General features: G+C 42.4%; 1 protein-coding gene across 12 annotated transcripts in view; it reads left to right on the top strand.

Moving 5' to 3' along the window:
* LOC111596239 (protein turtle) overlaps window positions 1–21,114 on the top strand; it is a 39,392-nt gene extending 18,278 nt beyond the window's left edge. For 3 of the 12 annotated variants that reach the window (XM_023310357.2, XM_023310359.2, XM_023310358.2), the window contains 9 exons: window positions 2,785–3,067; window positions 4,344–4,585; window positions 4,847–4,921; window positions 6,696–6,966; window positions 7,027–7,890; window positions 8,250–8,354; window positions 13,483–13,896; window positions 17,841–17,955; window positions 18,373–21,114. In XM_023310357.2, the coding sequence (XP_023166125.2) occupies window positions 2,785–3,067; window positions 4,344–4,585; window positions 4,847–4,921; window positions 6,696–6,966; window positions 7,027–7,890; window positions 8,250–8,354; window positions 13,483–13,896; window positions 17,841–17,955; window positions 18,373–20,236 (4,233 nt within the window). In that variant the 3' untranslated portion in view covers window positions 20,237–21,114. Of the gene's footprint in view, window positions 1–2,784; window positions 3,068–4,343; window positions 4,586–4,846; window positions 4,922–6,695; window positions 6,967–7,026; window positions 7,891–8,249; window positions 8,355–11,781; window positions 11,866–13,482; window positions 13,897–17,823; window positions 17,956–18,160; window positions 18,232–18,372 lie in introns of those variants that run through there. The other 9 variants (XM_023310364.2, XM_023310365.2, XM_023310360.2 and 6 more) reach the window with 9 other exon arrangements.
* Window positions 21,115–22,649: the final 1,535 nt, after the last annotated feature.

Consider the following 22,649-nt stretch of genomic DNA (forward strand, 5'->3'; position numbering starts at 1 on the left):
AAAGGCAGCGACCTCAGACAGCTTACTTTCATAATTTAAAGCACGCCTAAGCCGCTGCAAGCCGATAAACTAACTTTATTGTTGCTGCCGCTTGATAGCAAAGTTAAACCGAGCAAAAACTAAGAAAAACCGCAAGGATAATAAAGTAGAAATGTAGACGCTGTGGCTGCCCCTGCTGCCTGCCTGCTCAGCTTGACGCAGACTTTGACGTCAACGCTGTCGTCCTTTGAGCGCTCAGCGAAATAATGCAACTAAAGTTGCTTACGTATAATTTCATACATGTGAGTGTGTGTGTGCGGGTGTGTCTGCTGTGTGTGTGTGTTGGATAGATAACGTCGCTGCTTTTTGTGCCAAGTTAAAAGTTTTACAAGCATTTTTAATGCCACAAACAAAGTTATAAGTACTACAGAAAGAAACTTTATGTTTTGCAGCGATAAAAAAAATAAAAATAAACCGGCATTCGCTACAGAAGGAAACGGCATGAATTCAGAATATGGCCGCAAAATGTGGCACGGCAACCGAGCGGCAGTAATGGTAGCATATTAAAGGGATTAACATGGCTTTAGCTTTTAATTTATACGTGGCTCTGATCCGGTCCGGTGCCTGCAATTAAATACACAATGGTGCATGTGGAAACAAGCAAGCGGGTGGAACCGACTGCCCAATACTCGCCTGCAATATTGTTCTGCTGCTGTGGCATGCTCCAATACATCACCTTTGCCCTAGCTCATCACCTCGTCGAGCTCACGAATCTCTGCCTTAAAGCGCGTGGCAAATTGTGTTGCCTACTTTTGCGCGTCTGCTACTTTAAGGGTCCACACCAGGCCATCAGCCAGGCAGGCAGCTAGTGCGGCTGCCACGCAGACTGCTACAAATATGAAGAGAGGCATCAGCGTTGCCTTAGTTGCAATCTAAATTAATTGCTACTGAATAAATTAAGCGGAAAAATGTTTACCGAGTCAACTTATGACGCTTCTGCGAGTGCGAATATTAATTTTGGCGCCCGCTTCACTGCCTACGTCGAGGTTGGGCGCGCTCTAATAAATATATGAAAGCTACCGAATGCCTACCACAGGCACAGCCTTCATCCTGGCTCTATCTGTGTCCCAGGACGTCTACTCTCGTGCTCGGCCTCCTGTCCCGGGCGATTGCCGCTGCCAAAGCAAATTATTTCATATGTCAGCTAAGAAATTTATTAAAACGTATATAATTAAGTTGTTAGAAGCGAGGCGAGACTAGGCCGCTTGTCAGCGCCTAAATCTGCATAGTATAATTACAAAAATAAATCGATTAACTTTGATGCCGCCACAATCGGACATGCGAGCAACATGCCTACCAATTACTTAAGAAAAAGCAATTATAAACAACTCGCCTCTCCCTCTCCCCTGTCCCTTTCTCTTTCTCTCTCTGTCCCTGTCCCTGCCTATTTGGAGCATTTTGACACTTTAAACGAATGACATGAAACATTCAGCTGTAAAGGGTTCAAGTGCTTACGCCCTCTCTATGCCAAGCAGAAGTCATGTGAGAGAATTGCATGACCTGACTAAATCCACATTCACATCCGCATCCACATCCGCATCCGCATCCGCATTCGCGCTGCGCGTGATTCAATAGATTCTGCATGCCAACATAGTTGGGGCTGTGCCTTGAAGCAAAAAGAAATAAACAACAAATAAAGTGCTCATCCCAAAGTGTGCTGACTAGAAGATACCCTGGACAGAGCTTTTATTAGCTCCGAAATGCGGACAGCTTATCTGTCTGCTGGCTAGATCAACTCGGCTGCAGATCCAGATAAGGAACATATATGTGCTTCTGCGTGTCACACACATTTCGCCAATGACATTATACCCGAAATTCGCATCTGCATTGTGTTCAGGGTATAATAAAGAACAAACAGAAATATATGGCAGTTCGCCTGAAAGAGGAGGAGAGTGGGTAGAAGGGGCCAAGGGGCGGGACAGGTTGACTGCACGTTGACCCCAATTGTTGGAGCTAGCATGAAAAATATTTTACATGCACATTTTTTATCAGGCCAAGCTTGAATTCAACTGTATCTCTGTTTGTGGGTCTTGTTGTTTTGTTTTCGTTGTTTGCACATGATTTATTGTTGCTGGGATGTGGCAGCGAGCTGCTCTGGTGTTGATGGCCATGCAAGTTGGGCGCCTATGGGGGCTCGCCCAATCTTTGATGATACTTTTCTTTTTTAGCTTTTTCAGCTTACGCTTTTTTAGTTTTGTTCCGTGTGGATTTTACTCTTAAAGCCCGAACTACACCGCGGGGCGTGTCACATTCAATTTATTTTTGAACGTTTCTGCATTTGCCAATTCAACGCTTGGCAATTCAGCGATTAATCTAACATAAACTGCTCGAGTTTTATTTTATGTTTGTTCTCAACTCAACTCAACTCAACTCAATCGCATATATCTATAATAAAAAGTATATTTCACATCAGTTTTCATGCATGCACTAATAATCATTCAACTGCATGTTTGTATCTGTGATAGAACTTAGATCTTGTGTTCGGCTGTAAATAATTGTTTTGCTTAGCAATGAATGCGAATTCATTTCATGTGTTAGCTGAACATGCCATGCCATATACGATACATAGTCTTAGTTTTACTTGGTTCAATGTCAAGCGTATGTAAATGTTCAAGTATATAAAGAATAATACGAACATCCAATTGTGCTCAGATCAATATCGAAATCAACAATCGAACGCATCTCATATTTATTCAATGATCTTAACCTTTACATTTTATGCATTTGAACATGACAACAACACAGGGCTCCGATCTGCCCATATACATATGGTATGAGAGTTACCCGGAACACATCGAAGAGGGGTACAAGGGACGCGTGTCACGCGTGTCGCAGGACTCGCCGTTCGGCTCTGCATCGCTCAACCTGACCAGCATTCGGGAGTCGGATCAGGGCTGGTACGAGTGCAAGGTCGTATTCCTGAACCGCGATCCCAAGCAGCATAAGAATGGTACATGGTTCCACTTAGATGTACATGCACCGCCACGCTTTAGTGTTACACCAGAGGATATTATATATGTTAATTTAGGTAAGTCCAACGACAACGAATGTCCAATCATAAATAACGCACTCGTTGCCAAGAAACTTCTCTAGAAGTTTTACCCAACTGGAGTCTCAAATCACATTTGTTGTATGTCTATCAACCAGCTGCCAAATGACGTTTCCTAGATTAAGTAACACAGGGTTTCCCAAGGCTCCCCTCTGCCGTCTGCCTTCCTCTTGCTGTGTGGACAGCCAGTTTTGACTGTATCAAATGGTCGGCCATTTGTTGCAGCGTCCGAATGAATCTGTCACCTTGAAATGAACTATGGTTATATTTATGAGCAAAGGCCCTGTGCCCTCAAAGCACTGTCCGTCGTCCGTCGTCCGTCGGCTGTCGTCCGTTGTCTGTCGTCTGTTGCGTTCACTCATGCGCCATAATGGTGTGAAATCGCAAAAACTGAGGTACAGCAGGCAAAACTTTGCCATGCTGTGAACGTGCGTGTTTGAGTTACTTATGTGGACTCATTTGTCATCTTTCAAGTATTCCAAATACTTAACAAAATCGATAAGCCTTTGTGTATGTGTGTGTGTGCAATCGCCAGTCAAATCGAATTTCCGTCGCTTAATCAAAGTTAAAATGTTTACGCTCAGCCGACATCCAAGTGGCACCCAAGACACATCGCGCAGCACACAAAACAATTCAAAAGCCAAACAAAAGACAGAGACTGCGACGGAAATGCGTCAAGAGAAAATGGCGCATAAATCAGACAGCCCTGACGCGGTTTGTCAGCCAAAGCACAGTAACAATAGCCAACAAGTAAGAGTGCTTTAGTCGGAAATGACCGACTTGGAGTTACCCTAAGCCAAGCGCCGAGCGAAGAAAGGAAGAGGAGCAAAAGAGTTATGCAACTCTCATAGACATAGCTCGTCTAAGCTGTAGATCCCTGCATGCCTCGGCCACATTCTTGCACAAAGACAATATACCCTGTTTGCCCAGTTACAACGCATTCAGGGTATAGTAAAAGAGACCGACTCTGCTCCATTGTCTGCTGCAAAGTACGAGCAGTTAGTTGGCAAGCACCGAGCACCGAGTACCGAGCACCGAGTACCGAGCAGAGCTGCATATAAAGGCGTATATGGAGATGCAGCAGAGGAGGTTAACCGGAAGTTGGGCATTGCAAATGACATGCTGGCATGCAATTTTCCGTGCACGCGTGTAGCCGCAACCGAACGAGTATATAAGCTGAACAATTGCCTGGCACTTACCGTACTAATTTGTCGTTTTCTCTGTCATCTCTTCCATGCGCACTTGTTTCTTACAGGTGATTCAATTATACTAAATTGCCAGGCCGATGGCACTCCAACTCCAGAAATCCTTTGGTACAAGGATGCGAATCCCGTTGATCCCTCGCCCACGGTTGGCATCTTCAACGATGGCACCGAACTACGGATCTCCACAATACGCCACGAGGACATCGGAGAATACACTTGCATTGCACGCAATGGTGAGGGACAAGTCTCCCATACGGCCCGCGTTATAATTGCGGGCGGCGCTGTAATAATGGTAAAAACCTATAAACAACTGAATTATTTACCAAAATAATCAATCAGATACCCTAAATGAATGAAACCAAAGCAAATTTAACAGTTCACTTAAAGCTAAATTCTAATATAGAAGTAGAAGCAATGGGCTTAATAGAACATCTAGATCAGGCAAAATTTATTATAGTCAAATTACTTATTTCAACCATGCTAATGAAACTTAACTATTTCTATAAACAAACCAATATACCCAATACTCCGACCCCCACTTTACCACACAAAGGATAAAGCGGCACATGCTAAAAATTTGCATACAAAATCCAAATTGAATGACGTCAATGAAAAATTTACCATAAGAGTAAGTTCTGAACACGCTTCACATACTCTTCATGCATTTTCGTGCATAATCTTCTTCTAAAATCAGCTAAGCACTTTAACATTTGCCAACCAACTGCTTAGTCGAACGCCCCACGCCCTACGCCCCACGCCCAAAGCGAACAACAACCTAAGCATTTTCCAAAGCAAACTAATCATCCAAAATATTCTTTTCGGCTGGAGTGTAAAAACAACAACACATCAACGGCATCAGCAATAGCCATCAGAGCAGATCAAACCAATCTCACCCCAGGCACGCAATTTTCGCACGTTAAAACCAACCACGTCGAGACCAGCAGCCAGAAAACGCCATCAGCTTGGTTAACGCAAAAACTTCACCCACGCTCACTAGCCGTGGCCTTACATTTGCGCTTCGCAAAACAATTCGGCTGCAAGGCTGGGACCCCTCACACAAGCCAGCAGCAAAAAAAGTACAAAAAGTGAGCGTTACAAGCGCATGTAGCCGACTGCCTGATACTCTATGAGTTCTTTAGCGACAAACTGATTTTTCTCTATTCAGAATAAATGCTACAAATCCAAAATACTCTTTTCACCTAGGGCACACGTATAGAAAAAAGGTGCAAGCGTGCAACTGAGCTGCTTTTGTGCTGGTCGTGCTGCCCGCATATACGCCTCGACTCGGTTTACAAGCGAAAGAAAGCCAAAATAAGCACATACCAAAAGAGCCCGCCCCTAGCACACACTTGACATGGTCATTCGTCCAGTCTCAGCCGTGTTCGCCATGATTCTCTCCTGCCCAGCTCACTCTCTCTCTCTCTTTCTATTTACCATGTGCATACAAATAGCAGCACATGTTCCCACATACACATACACACATACACACATACACACATGCACACATACACACATACACACATACACACATACACACATACACACACTTATGTATTTGCCTTGCCTGTCGTCTAAAAAGTGCTGCATACTTTTGAGGGCGCCCGCTAATGCATTTGGATTTTGGTATTTACAGTTAGCCACAGAAAAGACAACCAACACGCCATATGGGCCAAAAATATTGACGTCTTTAATAGTTTGAACTTTGGCCTTTTGATAGCCACGGGTCGTGTGTAGCTCGATCAATACTTGGAGTTGTGCATGCATGGGTGCGTGGCACTTTTCATGAGCTCGTTTGGGTCTAGAAACTATTTAAAGCGTGAAGGATCGATAGAATAAGCATAATAAATTGTGTTAAAGTTAGCGAGCAATTTGCTTCGAATGTGCGTTTAGCTGTAGCCTTCTCGGGAACCTCCTTAGCTACAAGCAATTCAAACGAAAACATTTTCAATCAAGACAACCCACATCAAAATTACAGTACACTTCCCTTGAATACACCAAGGAGTTGGGCCGAACTGCAACAATGCAATTACCAGATACAAAAATAGAACGGGCTCAAATGTTGCCGGTGACATTTGACTGACAAGTTGTCAATGGCAGCAGTCAGTCGGGGGCCTTTCGTGGATATCCTTGCCACGACAGAAATGTAATTCTCTGTGAGGGGCAGAGTGAAGTAAAGGAACCAATGACGTGGAACTCTTTAAAGGTTGCTTTCGGGCGCAAAGCACACAGGTCAGGAGAACATTATAGACTAAGTTGGGAGTTGGTCAATGCCTTAGCCAAAGACAAGGCTTATTGATTTAAAAATGTCCTCACTCACCGCTGACAGACATTCAGACAGTTCCTTGTCTCTTCTGGATCTAAAACTATGGCATTTATCATGGTCTTTTTTTGTATTTTATTAGGTGCCGCCCACCAATCAAACGAAACTCGAGGGCGAAAAAGTGATATTCTCCTGCGAGGCTAAGGCCATGCCCGGCAATGTGACGGTGCGTTGGTTCCGTGAGGGATCTCCAGTGCGAGAGGTGGCCTCATTGGAGACACGCGTCACAATTCGGAAGGACGGCTCGCTGATCATCAATCCCATCAGCGCGGACGATTCGGGGCAGTATTTGTGCGAGGTGACCAACGGCATCGGAGATCCACAGAGTGCTTCAGCCTATCTTAGTGTTGAATGTGAGTTTCCCCCGCAAATATGGAGAGGAAGTAACTGATATTTTCATTTTGTCTGCGCAGATCCTGCCAAAGTGACCTTCACGCCAACCGTGCAATATCTGCCTTTTCGTTTAGCCGGCGTCGTTCAGTGTTATATTAAATCGAATCCGCAGCTGCTGTACGTTACATGGACGAAGGACAAGCGCTTGCTGGAGCCGTATCAAATGAAGGACATTGTAGTAATGGCCAACGGCTCGCTGCTATTCACGCGCGTTAACGAGGACCACCAAGGACGGTACTCGTGCACACCCTACAACGTTCAAGGCACACAGGGTGACTCGGGCACGATGGAAGTGCTGGTACGCAAGCCTCCAGCATTTACCGTCGAGCCGGAAACGCTCTACCAACGCAAGGTGGGCGACAGCGTCGAAATGCACTGCGACGCGGTCGAAGCGGAGGGCACCGAACGACCGACCATCAAATGGCAAAGGCAAGAGGGCGAACAGCTGTCGGACTCTCAGCGCAATCGAGTGAAGATTTCGGGTGGCAACATAACCATTGATAATTTGCGACGCGAGGATTTCGGGTATTACCAGTGCGTGGTCTCCAACGAGGTGGCCACGCTGATGGCCGTCACGCAGCTGGTCATCGAGGGCACTCAGCCACACGCGCCCTACAATATTACGGGTAAGGCCACCGAGTCTTCTATAACGCTGCAATGGTTGCCTGGGTATAGCGGAGGGTCCGAGTACAAGCAGGACTACACGATTTGGTATCGCGAGGCAGGCGTCAATGACTGGCAGACGATATCCGTAACCCCATCTGGCAGTACACAGGTGACCATTAATGGCTTAGCCTCCGGCACCAGCTATGAATTTCAGGTGGTCGGACGCAATGTTCTCGGCGATGGGATGATGAGCAAAGTGATGACAGTGCGAACCCTGGGTGAGTGCCGTGCCAACTCCTTAGATACCTGATAAGCCCAGTTTTTGCTTTGGTTTTTCCCCTAGTTCTGTTTTCCGTTCACTTTTGGTTTCAAATGTTGCTCTGCATTCTGCACATTAATATCACTTAAAAACTTCTGCACTATATTGAGACGTGCAGTCTCTCAGTTAATCTGGATTGGCTCTAACATAACGCTCTTATTTTTCTCTCGTTTTTCTTCTCTTTTCTCACGATCTCCATCGAACCAAAACCAAAAACGCTACTCGTATTAACTTTCTCATACTAATCATGCGCAAAAAATAAAAAAATGCCAAAAATCGCGCATTGAATTTTGAATTTTTCTCGCTGCTCTCCACAAGGCAAAAATTCAAATTCAATAGAAGACGCTCCGGCAGCGCCACGTAATGTCAAGGCTGCAACACAACCGCCCGATCACTTATTTCAGCCAATGCCAGATGAAGCTGGTAAGATAACAAACGATATTAGAGAAGTATCTTAGATATAAAAAAAAACAAACAAACAAAACATATGTAACTCCAACATGAGGTATTTGCGACTGAAAGTGGAAACACAATTGAGACATTGAGAATATCGCCGAGAAAAAGCTAAGAAAACGTTTACAATGCCACGTTAACAGTTACTCAGTTACTCGAACATAGCAGAGTGGGACAAGCAAAGTGGTTCATCCATTGAAGCCTCTTTTGACGTTATAGGGTAGCACACTCTGTTGACCATGCCCACAAACACCCTGTAAAAAAATGACTCCATCTGCTGGGCTTACAGCAAAGAAAAGGGCAGCGGTAAAAATGTTTTTTTTTTGTATGTAGGCCATTTTTTATTTTTGAAGAACCAAGTCCCGCTCCGCTGAATGTGCCCACGAGCAGAAACACCCTGTAAAAAAGGCACTTTCAATCTGTGCGGCTCAGAGCAAGTACTTAGCAAGTAGCAAACGAAAAAACAACAATTAAATATTCAAAGCAATTATACACAGCGAGCAGAAAAGTTAGGCAAATGGACGAGCTCCGAGCTCTGACCCCTCTTCCTCCCTAACCTCACTTTTTGGCACGACCCAAAATGCGCGTCGATCGCCCCTGGGGCATAAGTCGGCACATGTGCGTCCCTGCTATCCTTTACAGAGGCACTGCTGGAATGTGAATATTATATTTTCATGTTGCAGCCACAGCCAGGTAACTGTTCTGTCTGTGCACAGTACGTGTAGGTGTGGCCCTGGCTGTGGGTCTGTAAGGTAGCTTCCCTCGCAACGTAATTAAAACAGTTGGTCGCTCATTTAATTATTTAAATTAATTGAACTGTTTTTACAATTGTGCGACGCGTAGACAATGAGAAACATACACACACACGCACACACACAAGCACACGCACGCCCACACACACACATGGAGGCAAATGCTGCGTGTTGTCATTTTGTTGTTTCGTGTGTCACAGGTCGTGCGGTCGATATGACAACGCCCACTCCAGCAACAACATGAACAAACTACAACAACACAACTACCTGCTGGGTGGGCGCAATTTAAACAAGCATATTACCAAATGTCGGGCCACATTTAACACGGGCAGACTTGCAGACGGCCAGACAAGAATTATATGCCCTCCCTTCCCTCTCGCCTCTCGCCCCTCGCCACTCGCCACTCGCACTCCCACCACATCGCTAAATGTGGCTGTGTAGGTGCGGCAATTTGAATACCATCGTTGCTGCGTGTTTTTCCAACCGCTTTGCGATAATAGTTAATTTTTTACTTTACTCTGTCCCGCTCTCTGTGCCACATTTGTCTTCCTCCCTCCCTTTCTGCCCCCCTCTCTTACTCTGTCTTTCTCTCTCTCTCTCTCTCTTTCTGTCTGTCTGAGTCTTGCTGCCTTTTTTCTTCTTTTCTGTCTCGCTCCTGTATTTTACATAAAACACTAGTTAGCTCCTAACCACCCCCCGCCGAACACATACACACTCATACGCACTTACACACACACACACTTACACGGAGAAGCACGCACGCACACACACACACATAGATATATATACAGACCTGCATACATATGTAAGTGTTTTTCCCCATTTAGCGAATTTATTATACTCGTATTAGAGTCCCTTTTCTGTTGCTGTGTTTGTGTCCCTGCGTGTATGTAGTTATGTATGTACATATCTCGGTGCGTTAGCGCACGCGTATGTTAAACAATAATACCACCAACAACAACAATAACAATACCAACAACAACAACAACAACAACAATAACAATGGCAATGGCAACAGTAACAACAACAGCAACAACAACGATAACTAACAGCAAATGTGTTGTGTGTTGTGTTATGCAACCCTGGATTTCGTGTACGTGTGTACCTTTGGCGCTTGTAGCGAAACACCTACAAAACCATCCATCCACACCCAACCATATACACACACACACACTCACACACACACACATATACAGATGCACACAAACACACTCACACTCTACCGCCTCATTTAAAAAACAGCAACCCGGGCTAAACACCGAGCTGCAGGGCCGCCATCAACAACAACAACAATAACTACAGCAACAACAACAACGATAACAACTACAAAATGTAAACGAAAACGAAAATAACTGCAACAACTGTCATTAACATCGCCGCAGAAATAACAAACAGCAATAATATTTTTTTCGTTTTTTTACTCTTGCTTTTACTTCTGCTCTTTTAGTGTTTTCTTTCAATTCGTATTCGTTTCTCTTTTTTTCTCGCCTTTTTTAATCGTGCATACAACGTCAACGGTGTTAACCGATGGCTGTCACTATGTGTGTATCTGAATGTGTGTGTGTAAGTGTGTCTCTGTGTGTGTGTGTGAAGCGTGACGCTGGCTGCCTTGTTGAATTCTTCGCTTAAAAATTAATAACAACGTAGACGGGCGACAGCGGCACTTGAACAGTTGAACATTTGCTTTCTGACATTCGACAAAAACAAAGTTAAAAACAAAGCAAGAGAAAGAGTGTTGACCGACTGTACAATACTCGTTCACGAACTAACAATCAAATTATTATCCGATTCGCCAAGCGCTAATGGGCGCACTGTACAGTTTATAAGTATTTGTTCAGAGAAGATCAGCACTGATCAAACTTGTGGAAAAGAGACAGAAAGAGAGACAGACAGACGAAACGTTGGACAAGACGAAAACGAATATGCTCTTTCCGATTCTTGAACGAGTGGACGAACAAAGCAACAGCAGGAAATGCATGTCAAGGCTGATAACGTTTTATACATACACCCAAATATACTTACACACACACATCCGCACACGCATCCACATACATATTCCCTTGCGAATTTATGAATATTCAATGCATTTCACTGTCATAATTGCAGAGCACCAGCTTTTTGATGTTGTTTGGCCCTGTGTTCAGTTAGCAACATTATTCGCACATTTTTTATGCCCGCAAAAGTAATTTTCCGTTTTACACAGCATACACTCGCATATCCCAAACCTTGTGCTAGGCTGGCATTTAATAAGTATTTCAGTATTTCGCCTGCCGCCCAGGTAAACTAATCGATTATTTTATATGTGAGTTGGTATTTCAGTGGCTTTCAAGGAGCTGGGCTCTCTCTCACTCTCTCTCTCTCTCTGTCTCCCTGTACTGACGATTCCTGTGATACGGACAAGTGATTCCTATTTGTAGTTACTTGATTATACATATGTCTGTAGTATATATATATTTTGGCTTCCTTTTTTTGGTTATTTGGTTACTGTACCTCCTAATGTGCACACACTTTTCTATATTTGGTTTACAATTTGCACGCCACTCCTAATTTATTATAGGCGTTTCACTTTAGTTGTTAAGTCTGTTGATTTTGATTTTGCTTTTGGTTTGTTGCTTTATTTGTATTTGTTTCTGTTTTACTTGCAGACCTTTTAGCCTATTTTGACATATACTTTCATACCGATTCGCGAGGCATGATAGTTTATTCACCGCCCAAGTTGAGATTGAAAGGTACTCGTATTATTATCAATTTATATATATTTCTAGTGTGTTTTTCAGTTACCAACATATGTATATATATATGCGGACTATACATGCTCGATCCGGGCGTCAGACTTGAAAAGCAATTACATTTTAAATTCCTCGCCCAGTGTTGCTCGTTTGTTTATCTATTGCTTTGTATTGCCCGAATAGGTGCTCCTGCTATTGCCATTTGCCGTTGTGCTCTAGGCCAGTGCTGCCAATGTAGCCATTTTCCTGACAATTCTAGCCTTTTTGAAACTTCCTCAATTGGTAACAAATGTTTGCTAAATATGCCAAAATTACAATATGACGTCACGAACGTATTTGTTTCGATTCCATTTCTACAATTCGTACTGCAGGAAGCGAGCAGCATTGGTCCAGGAATCATGCAGCTTTCAGCTGCCTGCTTCCTGTTGCCTGCTCTGTACTCCTTCTGGTGGAAAGTAACTTTTAGCTCTCAACGTCCGTTGCAAGCTCTTAGGTAGTCGTGGGGTCAAAGTGCGCACTCATTGTGCTCTTGCATTGTTTACAATGACATTTTACGGCTGTTGCAAGTCGTGCCTGAATACGTGCGTGTGTGTCTGTGTGTGTGTGTGTGTGCGTACCTTTTAATGCGCTTAAGTAATGCCTTTTACGAGTATTTCCTTGCAGACTGCAGATTTACAGCCGCTAACTCAACCCACTTTGTGGGCCGCTTGTGCCGGATAAGCCTCTGATGCTGGCTGCTGGTTGCTGGCTGCCAGTGCCAAAGCCAACTTGCTGCAGCCATAAATAACATTTACTCGCCCCTGTGCATCTGACTATCTGAGTGCGTGTGTGTATGTGTATGTGTATGTGTGTACCCGTGTACCCTGTCTACCCTTGACATTTTTACGGCCAACCCACACTCAAACGGTCTCATTTAGGCCTATAGCGTGGCAGCTTTCCCCATCACATATTTCTCTTCTCCTTCTTCTTTTTTTATTATGTTTGTCACCTGTCTCGTTTATATTTTGTCAAATCTGGGGGTATATTTATCATTATGACAGAGAAACTGGAGCAGAGGACATGGGTGGCAAAACTCTTTTGCTCATTTGTGCAGCCAGCGCAGCCCGTTCTATGCGCATAATCAACTTTTGATATATGCGCTTTTAAATCTCTTGTGTGTGCTCTTTAAAAGCATTTCTAATTAACATATATGCATAAATAATAACCGCAGCAGCATCATCATAATGTTTTTTTCTAGCTCAAATAAATGGCTGGCACTTATTGCCTGCCTTTAGTATTTTGGTAGAGTCCACCAATTAAAATAGTTTTGACTACAATTCATGTACAGCTGTGTTCACTAAAATAGTAGTACGACTGAGCACCGCTTGTTGGACAATGAATATATCACTCTGTAGGCAAACATCATACTATCATGCTTGAATACATTAAAACTTACAGACATATGAACGAAAGACCTCTGTAAGTGGGTAGGTGTGACCACAGGAAATCTTAACAGATAAGCTTAATATATAAATTGAAAAATTAATATGAAAATTGACTTCAATTAAAAAAAAGAGCTTTATTAAATAAGGATTTCGATTTTTCCCAATACTAATAATATATTTTTTCATTTGACAGGCCCCAAACCTGGACCGCCACGCAACGTGTCCGTGACGGAAATTTCGAATGGTTTTCTTATCACGTGGCAGTCGCCGTTGGAGCGCGCACATATTGTCAAGTTCTATACCATTAAATATCGCACGGATGCGGAATGGAAGACGTTGAATCGCGGCCAAATACGGCCAGAGGAGACGCAATATCTAGTGAAGAACTTGGTTGGCGGTCGCACCTACTATTTCCGTGTGCTGGCCAACTCGGAAAAGTCGTACGAGTCGAGCGATGAGGTGAAATTCCCAGTGCCGGCGCGTGTCAAGCATAAAGCTATAACAGCCGGCGTCGTTGGGGGCATCCTGTTTTTTATTGTTGCGATCATTTTATCGGTTTGTGCCGTAAAAATTTGCAATAAACGTAAACGACGAAAACAGGAAAAAGGTAACACAGGCCAAATGCTGTATACACACAAGCACACTTGAAATGGTTTTTAATGATAATTGATTATCATTGCGAGTGATGACAGATGACAATAATAATGATGATGATGATGCTCTTGTTGTTGTTGTTGTTGTTATTGTTGTTAATGATAGCAATTATGCTCAGCTAATTAACAAATTAATGCTACGACTGTATAAACCTTAACTACTAACTGCTTACAACTACTTGCAACTAACTAACGTGTACCATGTACCATGGACTATGTACCATGTACCATGTTCCATGTAGCATGTACCATGTACCACGTATCGTGTACCAAGTACCATGTACCAAGTACCATGTACCAAGTACCGTGTACCATGTGCCAAGTACCATGTACCATGTGCTAAGTACCAAGTACCATGTACCATGTGATAAGTACCATGTACCAAGTATCATGTACCATGTGCAAAGTACAATGTGCCAAGTATAATGTACCAGGCTCCAAGTACCGAATACCATGTACAATGTACCAATTACTTTTTTTCTGGATAGACAAAACACTTCCAAAACATTGGCAATTGGCCCCACGATTACTAGCTTTCAATTGACCTGAAACAATTTCTACAATACTCGCTTGATTGAGCATTTGTTTTGCACAAATCGAATGTTGACAGACATTAAATCCAAATTGAATAAGTCACATATTTCGTTTAATTAAGATCAATTCGTACTTGAAGCAATTGCAAGTTTGATTAAGTTTCCTAGTTTCTCGGCTTACCACATTGGCAAAATTTCGACAACAACAATGCATTGCAAATAAAATTAGTTTGCTTACCTTATCGAAAAAGAAACAAAAGAGTTGAGTGTAAAGTAAATATAAAAGGCATTTAATACTTAATTAACAAAAATTATGCCTGAGCGAATAGCTTTTCTTTTGTTTTCCCTTTCCGTTGTAGTTGTGCAAGTAAAATTGATTTGCAATTAAGTCTCTCTGTAAATACCAGTAAATTGCTTAAATATAATTTGCTTAATCTTAGTTCATTTAATTAAATATTATTTTCTGTCACCCTTGAGCCCGTCCGTCCTGTTGTACTGAACCCATCCGACATTTATCGAGATTTCTGTTTTCCGTATGGGCATTTTTACTTTAACACCTTTCGTTCCAACCCCCCCTTACTGAAAGCAAGTGATTTTATCTGTGCTGACCCAACCGAACCCTGCCACAAGCATATCGTTATAAAGTTCCCGATTCAGTTCATATATATGTTCTTTCTTATCGCATGTTCGTATAAATAGCTGTTGGAAAAACGTAGCTTAACGTAAAGCAAACCCTCAAAATAAGCCTGCGACAAAGAGAAGGAAACCGAAGCCAGTAGAAGACGAACAGAACAGAGGGGGGGACTTGGTCTTAAGTCTGCTTTCTATTCGAGTGCTTTTGTTCAATGATTTAACAATATTTAACTTTTAATTATTGTTTGGTTAATTTTGTATGTTTGGTAAAAACCTTCACACACTTACACAACACAAACAACAAAAGTCAAAAGTCAAAAGAGATTAACAAAATTGAGCATTTGAAAAATTAATGCAAGATAATTATTTAGTTTACTTATTGTTTTACCAAAGACCTCTTCAACAAAAAGTAGAAGAAACGTCAATAACGAAAAAGCCAAGGTCAGGATAAACACCTTTATCAAAGTATTATTTCTATGCATGTTCTTGGCCAAATCGTCGTTGTTTCTGCCCAGGGCTGAGTTCATGTCGGATAAAGGTGTTTGCAGTGTTTAGGGAGCATTGAATTCGATAACTATATATATGGAATTGACTATATATATAGCACAATACTGGGCAGACGTTTTTTGTAAACAATTCACGCACAAAGATGGTAAAATAAGGCCCACAATCGATGGCGATGAAGTAAAATGAATGCAAAGGCTTGATCTAAGCATAAAATGATCGCGCCATCAGTCGATGAAGCACTCTCTGAATGCATCAGCCACATTTGAATGCACAAACCCAGAGATCTTGAACCAAAGTAACCAATTTGGTTATTTTGTGTGCACAATTTCGTCAAGTTCTCGTTTGTTCATTTAACTTGCCTGGCGAATGCAACGACCCCTCTCACTCTCACTCTCACTCTCCCACTGAGAACCAAAACGCTACCCAACTAAGCCCCCTGCAACGTCCAAGCAAAGCAAAGCAAAGCAACTGGGTAAGTTTTTCTAAATCATAATAAATCGATGTCGTGTGTGCAACAACAGATTCCGAACTGTAATAAACAAAAAAACAAAAAAAAAAAACAACAATCTAAAGGTTATTTTCAGACAATTAACAAGTTTTACTACCTCTTAACAAACACCAGTTTATCACACTGACATGCATTTCATACAATATTATGTACCTACCATGCCAGGGTCTATCGTCTCTCACGTTCTCAGTGAATAGAAAGCTCATTCATAATCAAGCGTTTATGTATACTACTTACCAACCAACCAAACAACCAACCAAACAACCTATCACACTTTCTTAAGTATCTCGAAAGCACCAAACAACAAGGCGGCACCGCAAAACTCATTTCACGGTCTTCATAATTATGTACTTAAATCAATAGTAAAGTAAAGAACAAAAATAACTCACTTAACACATTACACTCGTTTATCTGAACTACTTTGAATCATGTTTTTCAGCTGTCCTAGTTGGCGGTCAAACTTTCGACCAACGGCGCCGACAGACTTCGTTTTTCCTGTTCCTTTTCCTTTTCGTTTTGTCATCCGTTTTTTGTTCGAGTGTACCATAATATCAACTGGTTTTTCGTTCTTATATGATTTGCATATACTCTAGATTCTGTAACTTCTTTTCGTTGGCACAACTATCAACTGACCCATTCAAAAGCCATTTCATGTGTCATTGTTTTTTTTCCAACATTTCGAAGCCCGATCCTAAATAAAATACTGCGAAGAGCACATGCTATGCATAGTTATGCATACGTATGTAAACCCGTATAGGCGCATATACGTATCTACTGTCCGGGATGTGGGATATAGCAGTCTCAGTACCGACTACTACTACTACTTGCCCTACCTTGCAGGCTTCCACCTAATCCCAGCCAAATTAGTTTGTCCAACTACCTAATTGGATGCCTCGTTGCCTTTGCCCGTGCATATGTAATTGCTAGCAACAAATTAACTACTAAACTAAACCTACAATAAAACTAACAATTGCATAGCCTAGCGTAGCTTAGTCTAGCCTCTATCGGTGTGTGGGTGTATTGCCTGTACTCTAAGTAATCATCTATTAATCTGCTAAATTTTTAAACTACATTAATACAGCGACAACTACAATGGAATAGCTAACGGCAACGACACTCTTTGTTGTTGTTCCCGAATATGTCGTTGTCGTTGTCGTTGTCGCTGTTGTTGTTGTCACTGATGCTGCTGGCTGGCATGCAAATTGGCATAACGTCCGTGTACCTACGTGTGTGTGTGTGTATGAGTACCTACCCATTCTATGTATGTCTATGTACATTTGGTACATTTAGGTATATGTTTAGGTACACAAGCACTGCCTGTACCTCTGCGGACTTGGGTGGACTCAGTACCAATCTATAATAGTCAATGTACACTTAGGTACATTTTGGTACATTTAGTTAATAGCTACTATTCTAATCGACGCCATGTCAGATGAAGCACGTTATGCCAGTTTGTGCTAGTTTCAGCTGGCTTTAAATGGAGAGTACTCGTATGTACACATGCATATATGTGTGTATGTATGTATATGCATTCATATGTGGACAGCGTAATGTGTAAATGGTAGTGCATGTGTCTGTATGTGTGCGCACCGGTGCACACATACACACATGCTCGTAAATATAGTGTGTGCTTGGTAGCTGCTGTATGTATTTTATTTATCGGATAGGATGGCTCACACTGCACGCCAAATTAATTGTAGAAATTATACGTTTACAGAGTTCAACATGGTAGCTTGCAGGATAACAGATGCTCGTAACATTGCAGCCAATAATCATCATTTGCACAACCGCAGTACGGGCTCAATATCCTCTGGTCAAGTGCCTTTAAAAAAGTGAGTACCCCGCTTCCGATCTAGCAAATTTGTCAATATGTGTAGCTAATCTATGAGTCCACGACCTGATAACTAAATGCATCTACATTTTCCAACTATCTCATGCGCCCAAATAAAACAAACTAAACACTGATTGGTATTTGCCATGCACCCACTACATCTACTTCAACTGCTTCTTCTTCTCTACCGTTGCTACTAAATATAGCAATACTGAACACTATCGTGATTATGAAAGCGTTTTTATAGTTCCAGGTCCATCCTGTCATAATCAAAATCGTAAGCAATGTTTCTATACTAAAACCAATATTTTCTTAGTTCACTTTCGTTCTGCTCAGTTGGTAGCTTAGAGTTTCTTTTGATTTGTTAATGATTTATTGATTCAATGATATTAACTGAACTGGTTCTTCAATTGGCCAGGTACAAACAAACCCGAATATCAAGTCTAACTGCAATACTTATTGCCATATTGCACTGGATTTGGCCACCCGATCGCTGCACCAACTGCCACTCCATCTACAGTTCACCCAATATCCACGAAGATGCCGTGCAGGACGAAGGAAAGAGGCGATCCGCACAGCTCGGCTACGACAACAGCATTGAGAACTGCATCGATGTGGTCGATGGCGCTCTCTTCGAGCGTCGCAATAGCAACGTCTCCCAAAAGTCGTCCAGCGATGATGGGGGCTTCCTTTCGCGTCGCAACTTCATCACAGCGCGCGCCTCGTGGCGTCGTCCACTGGTCGCATCATCCAGCCAGGTCAGCTTGCAGTCTGCAGCGGACTCCGCAAGGGGTTTCCTTCACGGCTTGGGCGGCCTGCTCAAAATTGGTGGCGCTGTTAAGCAGCAGCACCTCGAGGATGCTGTCACTGGTGCGAGATATCAAAACGTGCACAACATCTACAGGAACACGGCGAGCAGTGGTCCGCTCCATATAAACACGATCAGCGGCAGTCTGGGCCAGCAGCTGCTGTCGCCACAGCTCTACACACCTTCGCGTGTCTCTCGCATCTTCTCCAGCTCGCCGGCCAGTACGCCAGGCCACAACCATCAGCAGCACCAGCATCAGCTCTTATCCTACAGCGCCGCCTATCCCTCGCAGCACACGCACTTCAGCGATCTCAGCACTGTGTATCCCAATTCCGCGGAGCGTTCGTTGCCGACGTCCCACGTCAGCGGCACTGGCAATCTGAGTCGCTATCGCTATCATTCACAGGAGCTGCCGTCGCTGCGCACCATTCAGGAGGAGACACGTCGCCAGCAGCCACAACAGTATCATCCGCCACAGCATCCACTGGAGGATCACTTCCTGCCACTGCAGTTGCCTTCGCCGCCCTCGTGGCGCAACTACTACCAGACACAGCTGCCATATCAGAGCTATCGACCACGCACTCGCTGGTATCCCCGCCACTATTCCCGACTCTTCAGCCGCCAGCAGCACGAGCTGCTGTCGCCACTGCCGGACTTAAATCTCTCGCTGCGTGGTACGGCCAATGCGGCTGGCGTGGGACTGGAAGCATCGCCCGAGTCGCGCTCCAGCTCCAGTGGGTTTGGCTCTAAGAACACGTCCAACCATCCGGGCAGTACCAGCGAGTGGCGCCTATTGCCGCCCTATCGTGCGCCGCCGTCGCCACCAAAACATTCGGCATACTTTGGCCTAAATATCGCAGCCACGGGCAGCCAGCAGGCGCAAGCGCAGACACCGGTGCCGGGGCAGCTGCAACAGCAGCCGTACCACTACTCGTATCTGCAGCCGAGCCCACCTTCGGCAGGGCTACCAACGCCACCCTACACCATGTCGCACTGGCTGGAAATGATCTCACGACTGAATGCAGCCACGGATAACAATCTGCCCAGGTCCTGCCAGGTGGACGTGGGCAGTGTCGATGGCCACTACGAATTTGACCCCGCTACGCCGACGCCAAGCGCCTCGACACCAACGGGCGGCGTAGGCCTGCTTCGCGATGATCTCAATCTACACATAGATACACATCACTATCCACACCATAATCTTCATCATCAACATCATCATCCCCATGCAACGTCCTTCCATCAGCATCCGCACCACACACTTGGTCCATTGAGCGGCAGCTTGTTGCACGCCTCGACTGCCGCTGGTGGTTCCGCCACCTATGGTGGTTCCATGGCTCGCAAGCTGCGCAGCCTGCCACGCTATGACAATGTGGAGGCGCGACTCCAAGCCATGCGAGAGGAGTTCTATGCCTATCGCAAACGCCAGTCCATGCAGCGCACAAGTGGCCCAGAAATCGAGAGCGTGTGCTGACAGCTGACAGCTGACAGCGCAAATGTGACCGCAAAGTAAACAACACACACACACCCACACGACAGAGTCTTGCACAGGTACAACTATAGAATATATCTGCACCAGTTTAAACATAGAATGAACAACCCGGCAGCAGCAGCAGCAGCAGCAGCAGCAGCCATAATAACATGCAATCGAAGTCAACCGCAGCAACCATATGATTAGATGATATCTATCCAGCAATAACACAGCTCACGTCGTATGTTATCCATGTTAGAACCCAAGCGTCATGCTATGAACTACAAGTATTTAAAGCCACGTATAAAGGGCCCCAAATCAACAGCAATTAGTAGTTTTTTATGATATATAGAGCAATCGAAGAACGGAAAAGGAAATCGAAATAGGAAACACAAATATAGGACACCATGAGAGGAAATAATTTTTGTACATACTAAATACATTCAATAATGATATATACACATTATAAGAAGGCACGCGAGCAAAATATGATAGCAACGTTTAAGTATAATATTTATGGTAACAACCTATAGCAATTATGAAACACATATTATAACTTAAATCTCAATTGATATTTACATATATGAATTGAATATTGATTGAATTGAACACAATATGCAAAATGGAAATATTATTTATAAACAACCAACAAATGATGTATTAGATATTTATATATGGTGAGCATAGGCGGATACAGATTGATCTGTTACAACATCAATTACCAATTAAACAAATCCACAACGTAAACGTTAACGAAACGTTCATTATGTTACATTAACACTAACGTAATTAAAGCGGAATATATGATAGCGATTAAGCCCTTAGTTGTTAGACTAAACGATCAAACGAAATGTTAAAATAAAAGCGATTAAAACTCTGCAAAATTACATATAGACAAATTGTTTTATAATTATTAAAATTATTGAATGACAACAAAAGAAGAAAACCAACTTAACAGTTTATGAATCATTACAAAAACAAAATATATAACTGCTGCATATATATATAATATATATATATATATGTTTACTGTTGAGCTACACACAAAAATATTTAACTCGAAAGATATATTTATTGAAAACCTAAATACTTTTGCCAGTACAAGTATAGGAAAGTACTTTAATCCATTGCAACATGTTTCACGCAACAGCAACAGCAACAGCAAACAGATAACAGTTGAGGCAGCTGGCTTAACAGTATGTTACTTAACATTTATTCAACTTCTGATACTAATTGAAACTAAAAAGGAAATAGAGAGAGCGGCTTTGAGTTGTTCGTGATTGGATATTGGATTCGTATTGAATTGTGTGCAACAGATAGCTATATACAGGAGTTCTATGCCGATTCAGACTCAGATTCAAATTCAGATAACAGTTATAATTTAACAGCCTATTCTAAGCCTACTCCTGTCCGCCTGTCCATTGTGTTCAGTACGTGAGAGCTATGTTTCGTTTAAGCTAAAGAGATGTTTGATGAATGAGTTTAAGTTAATATTACGTAAATACTTGTTAATGATAAACTTGTCTGAACAAAACAAACAAATTGTACGGAATGGTTTGACACAACTTGACGCCAAAACACTGCCAGAGCGAAAATGAAGAATGACGATGAGAAAAGAGAGATGACGATTACCGTGTCTATAATGTATGTAAATTACACAAAAAAACAAAAAAAAAAACAAAAAAAAAAACAAAAAAATGAACAAATTTAATAATATATATACTAACATAATATAAATACAATTTAATCAAATCGTTGAGCAGAAAAAAAGAAAGGAAATAATACTTAAAGTAAATTGACTCAAATGATCTCAAGAATAATTATTTGTTTTATGCCTTCCTCCTTTTGCAAACTTCAATTCGAATAATTCCTCCATAGGTCCCGTCGCGTCACTGTTAATTTATTTATACTAAAGTTATTGCGAGAGGCTCTTGTCGAAATGGTTTCTTATTTTATCAAACGGAAATCGTAACTGAATTGAGTATATATATACATATATATACATATATATATATATATATATATATATATATATATATATATATATATATATATATATATATATATATATTGCAAATATTATTGCACAACGAGGTTCGATTATTGTAAAGGCTAACCGAGAATATTAAGATAGTTGACTTTTGTATCGATCGAGTAGGACAGAAGGCAGCAAGACACAGACTCTCGCTCATACACAAACGAAAGAAAGGAAACAAATTAAAAATACAATATAAAATATATTGTTAACTAGAACGCAATTAATTGAGCATTAACAAAAGAATCCAGTAAAGCAGAAACAAAAGGTAAATTAACAATAAAGTACGCCGCATTAATATGTATTAAATTTTAATTGAAAACTGATAAGACAAGGCGAAATGTAGTGCAACACATATATACGTTAAGTGACGGACTTTAA

Source organism: Drosophila hydei, unplaced genomic scaffold, assembly GCF_003285905.1.
Source record: "Drosophila hydei strain 15085-1641.00,03,60 unplaced genomic scaffold, DhydRS2 tig00000172-arrow-pilon, whole genome shotgun sequence".
Lineage (NCBI taxonomy): Eukaryota > Metazoa > Arthropoda > Insecta > Diptera > Drosophilidae > Drosophila > Drosophila hydei.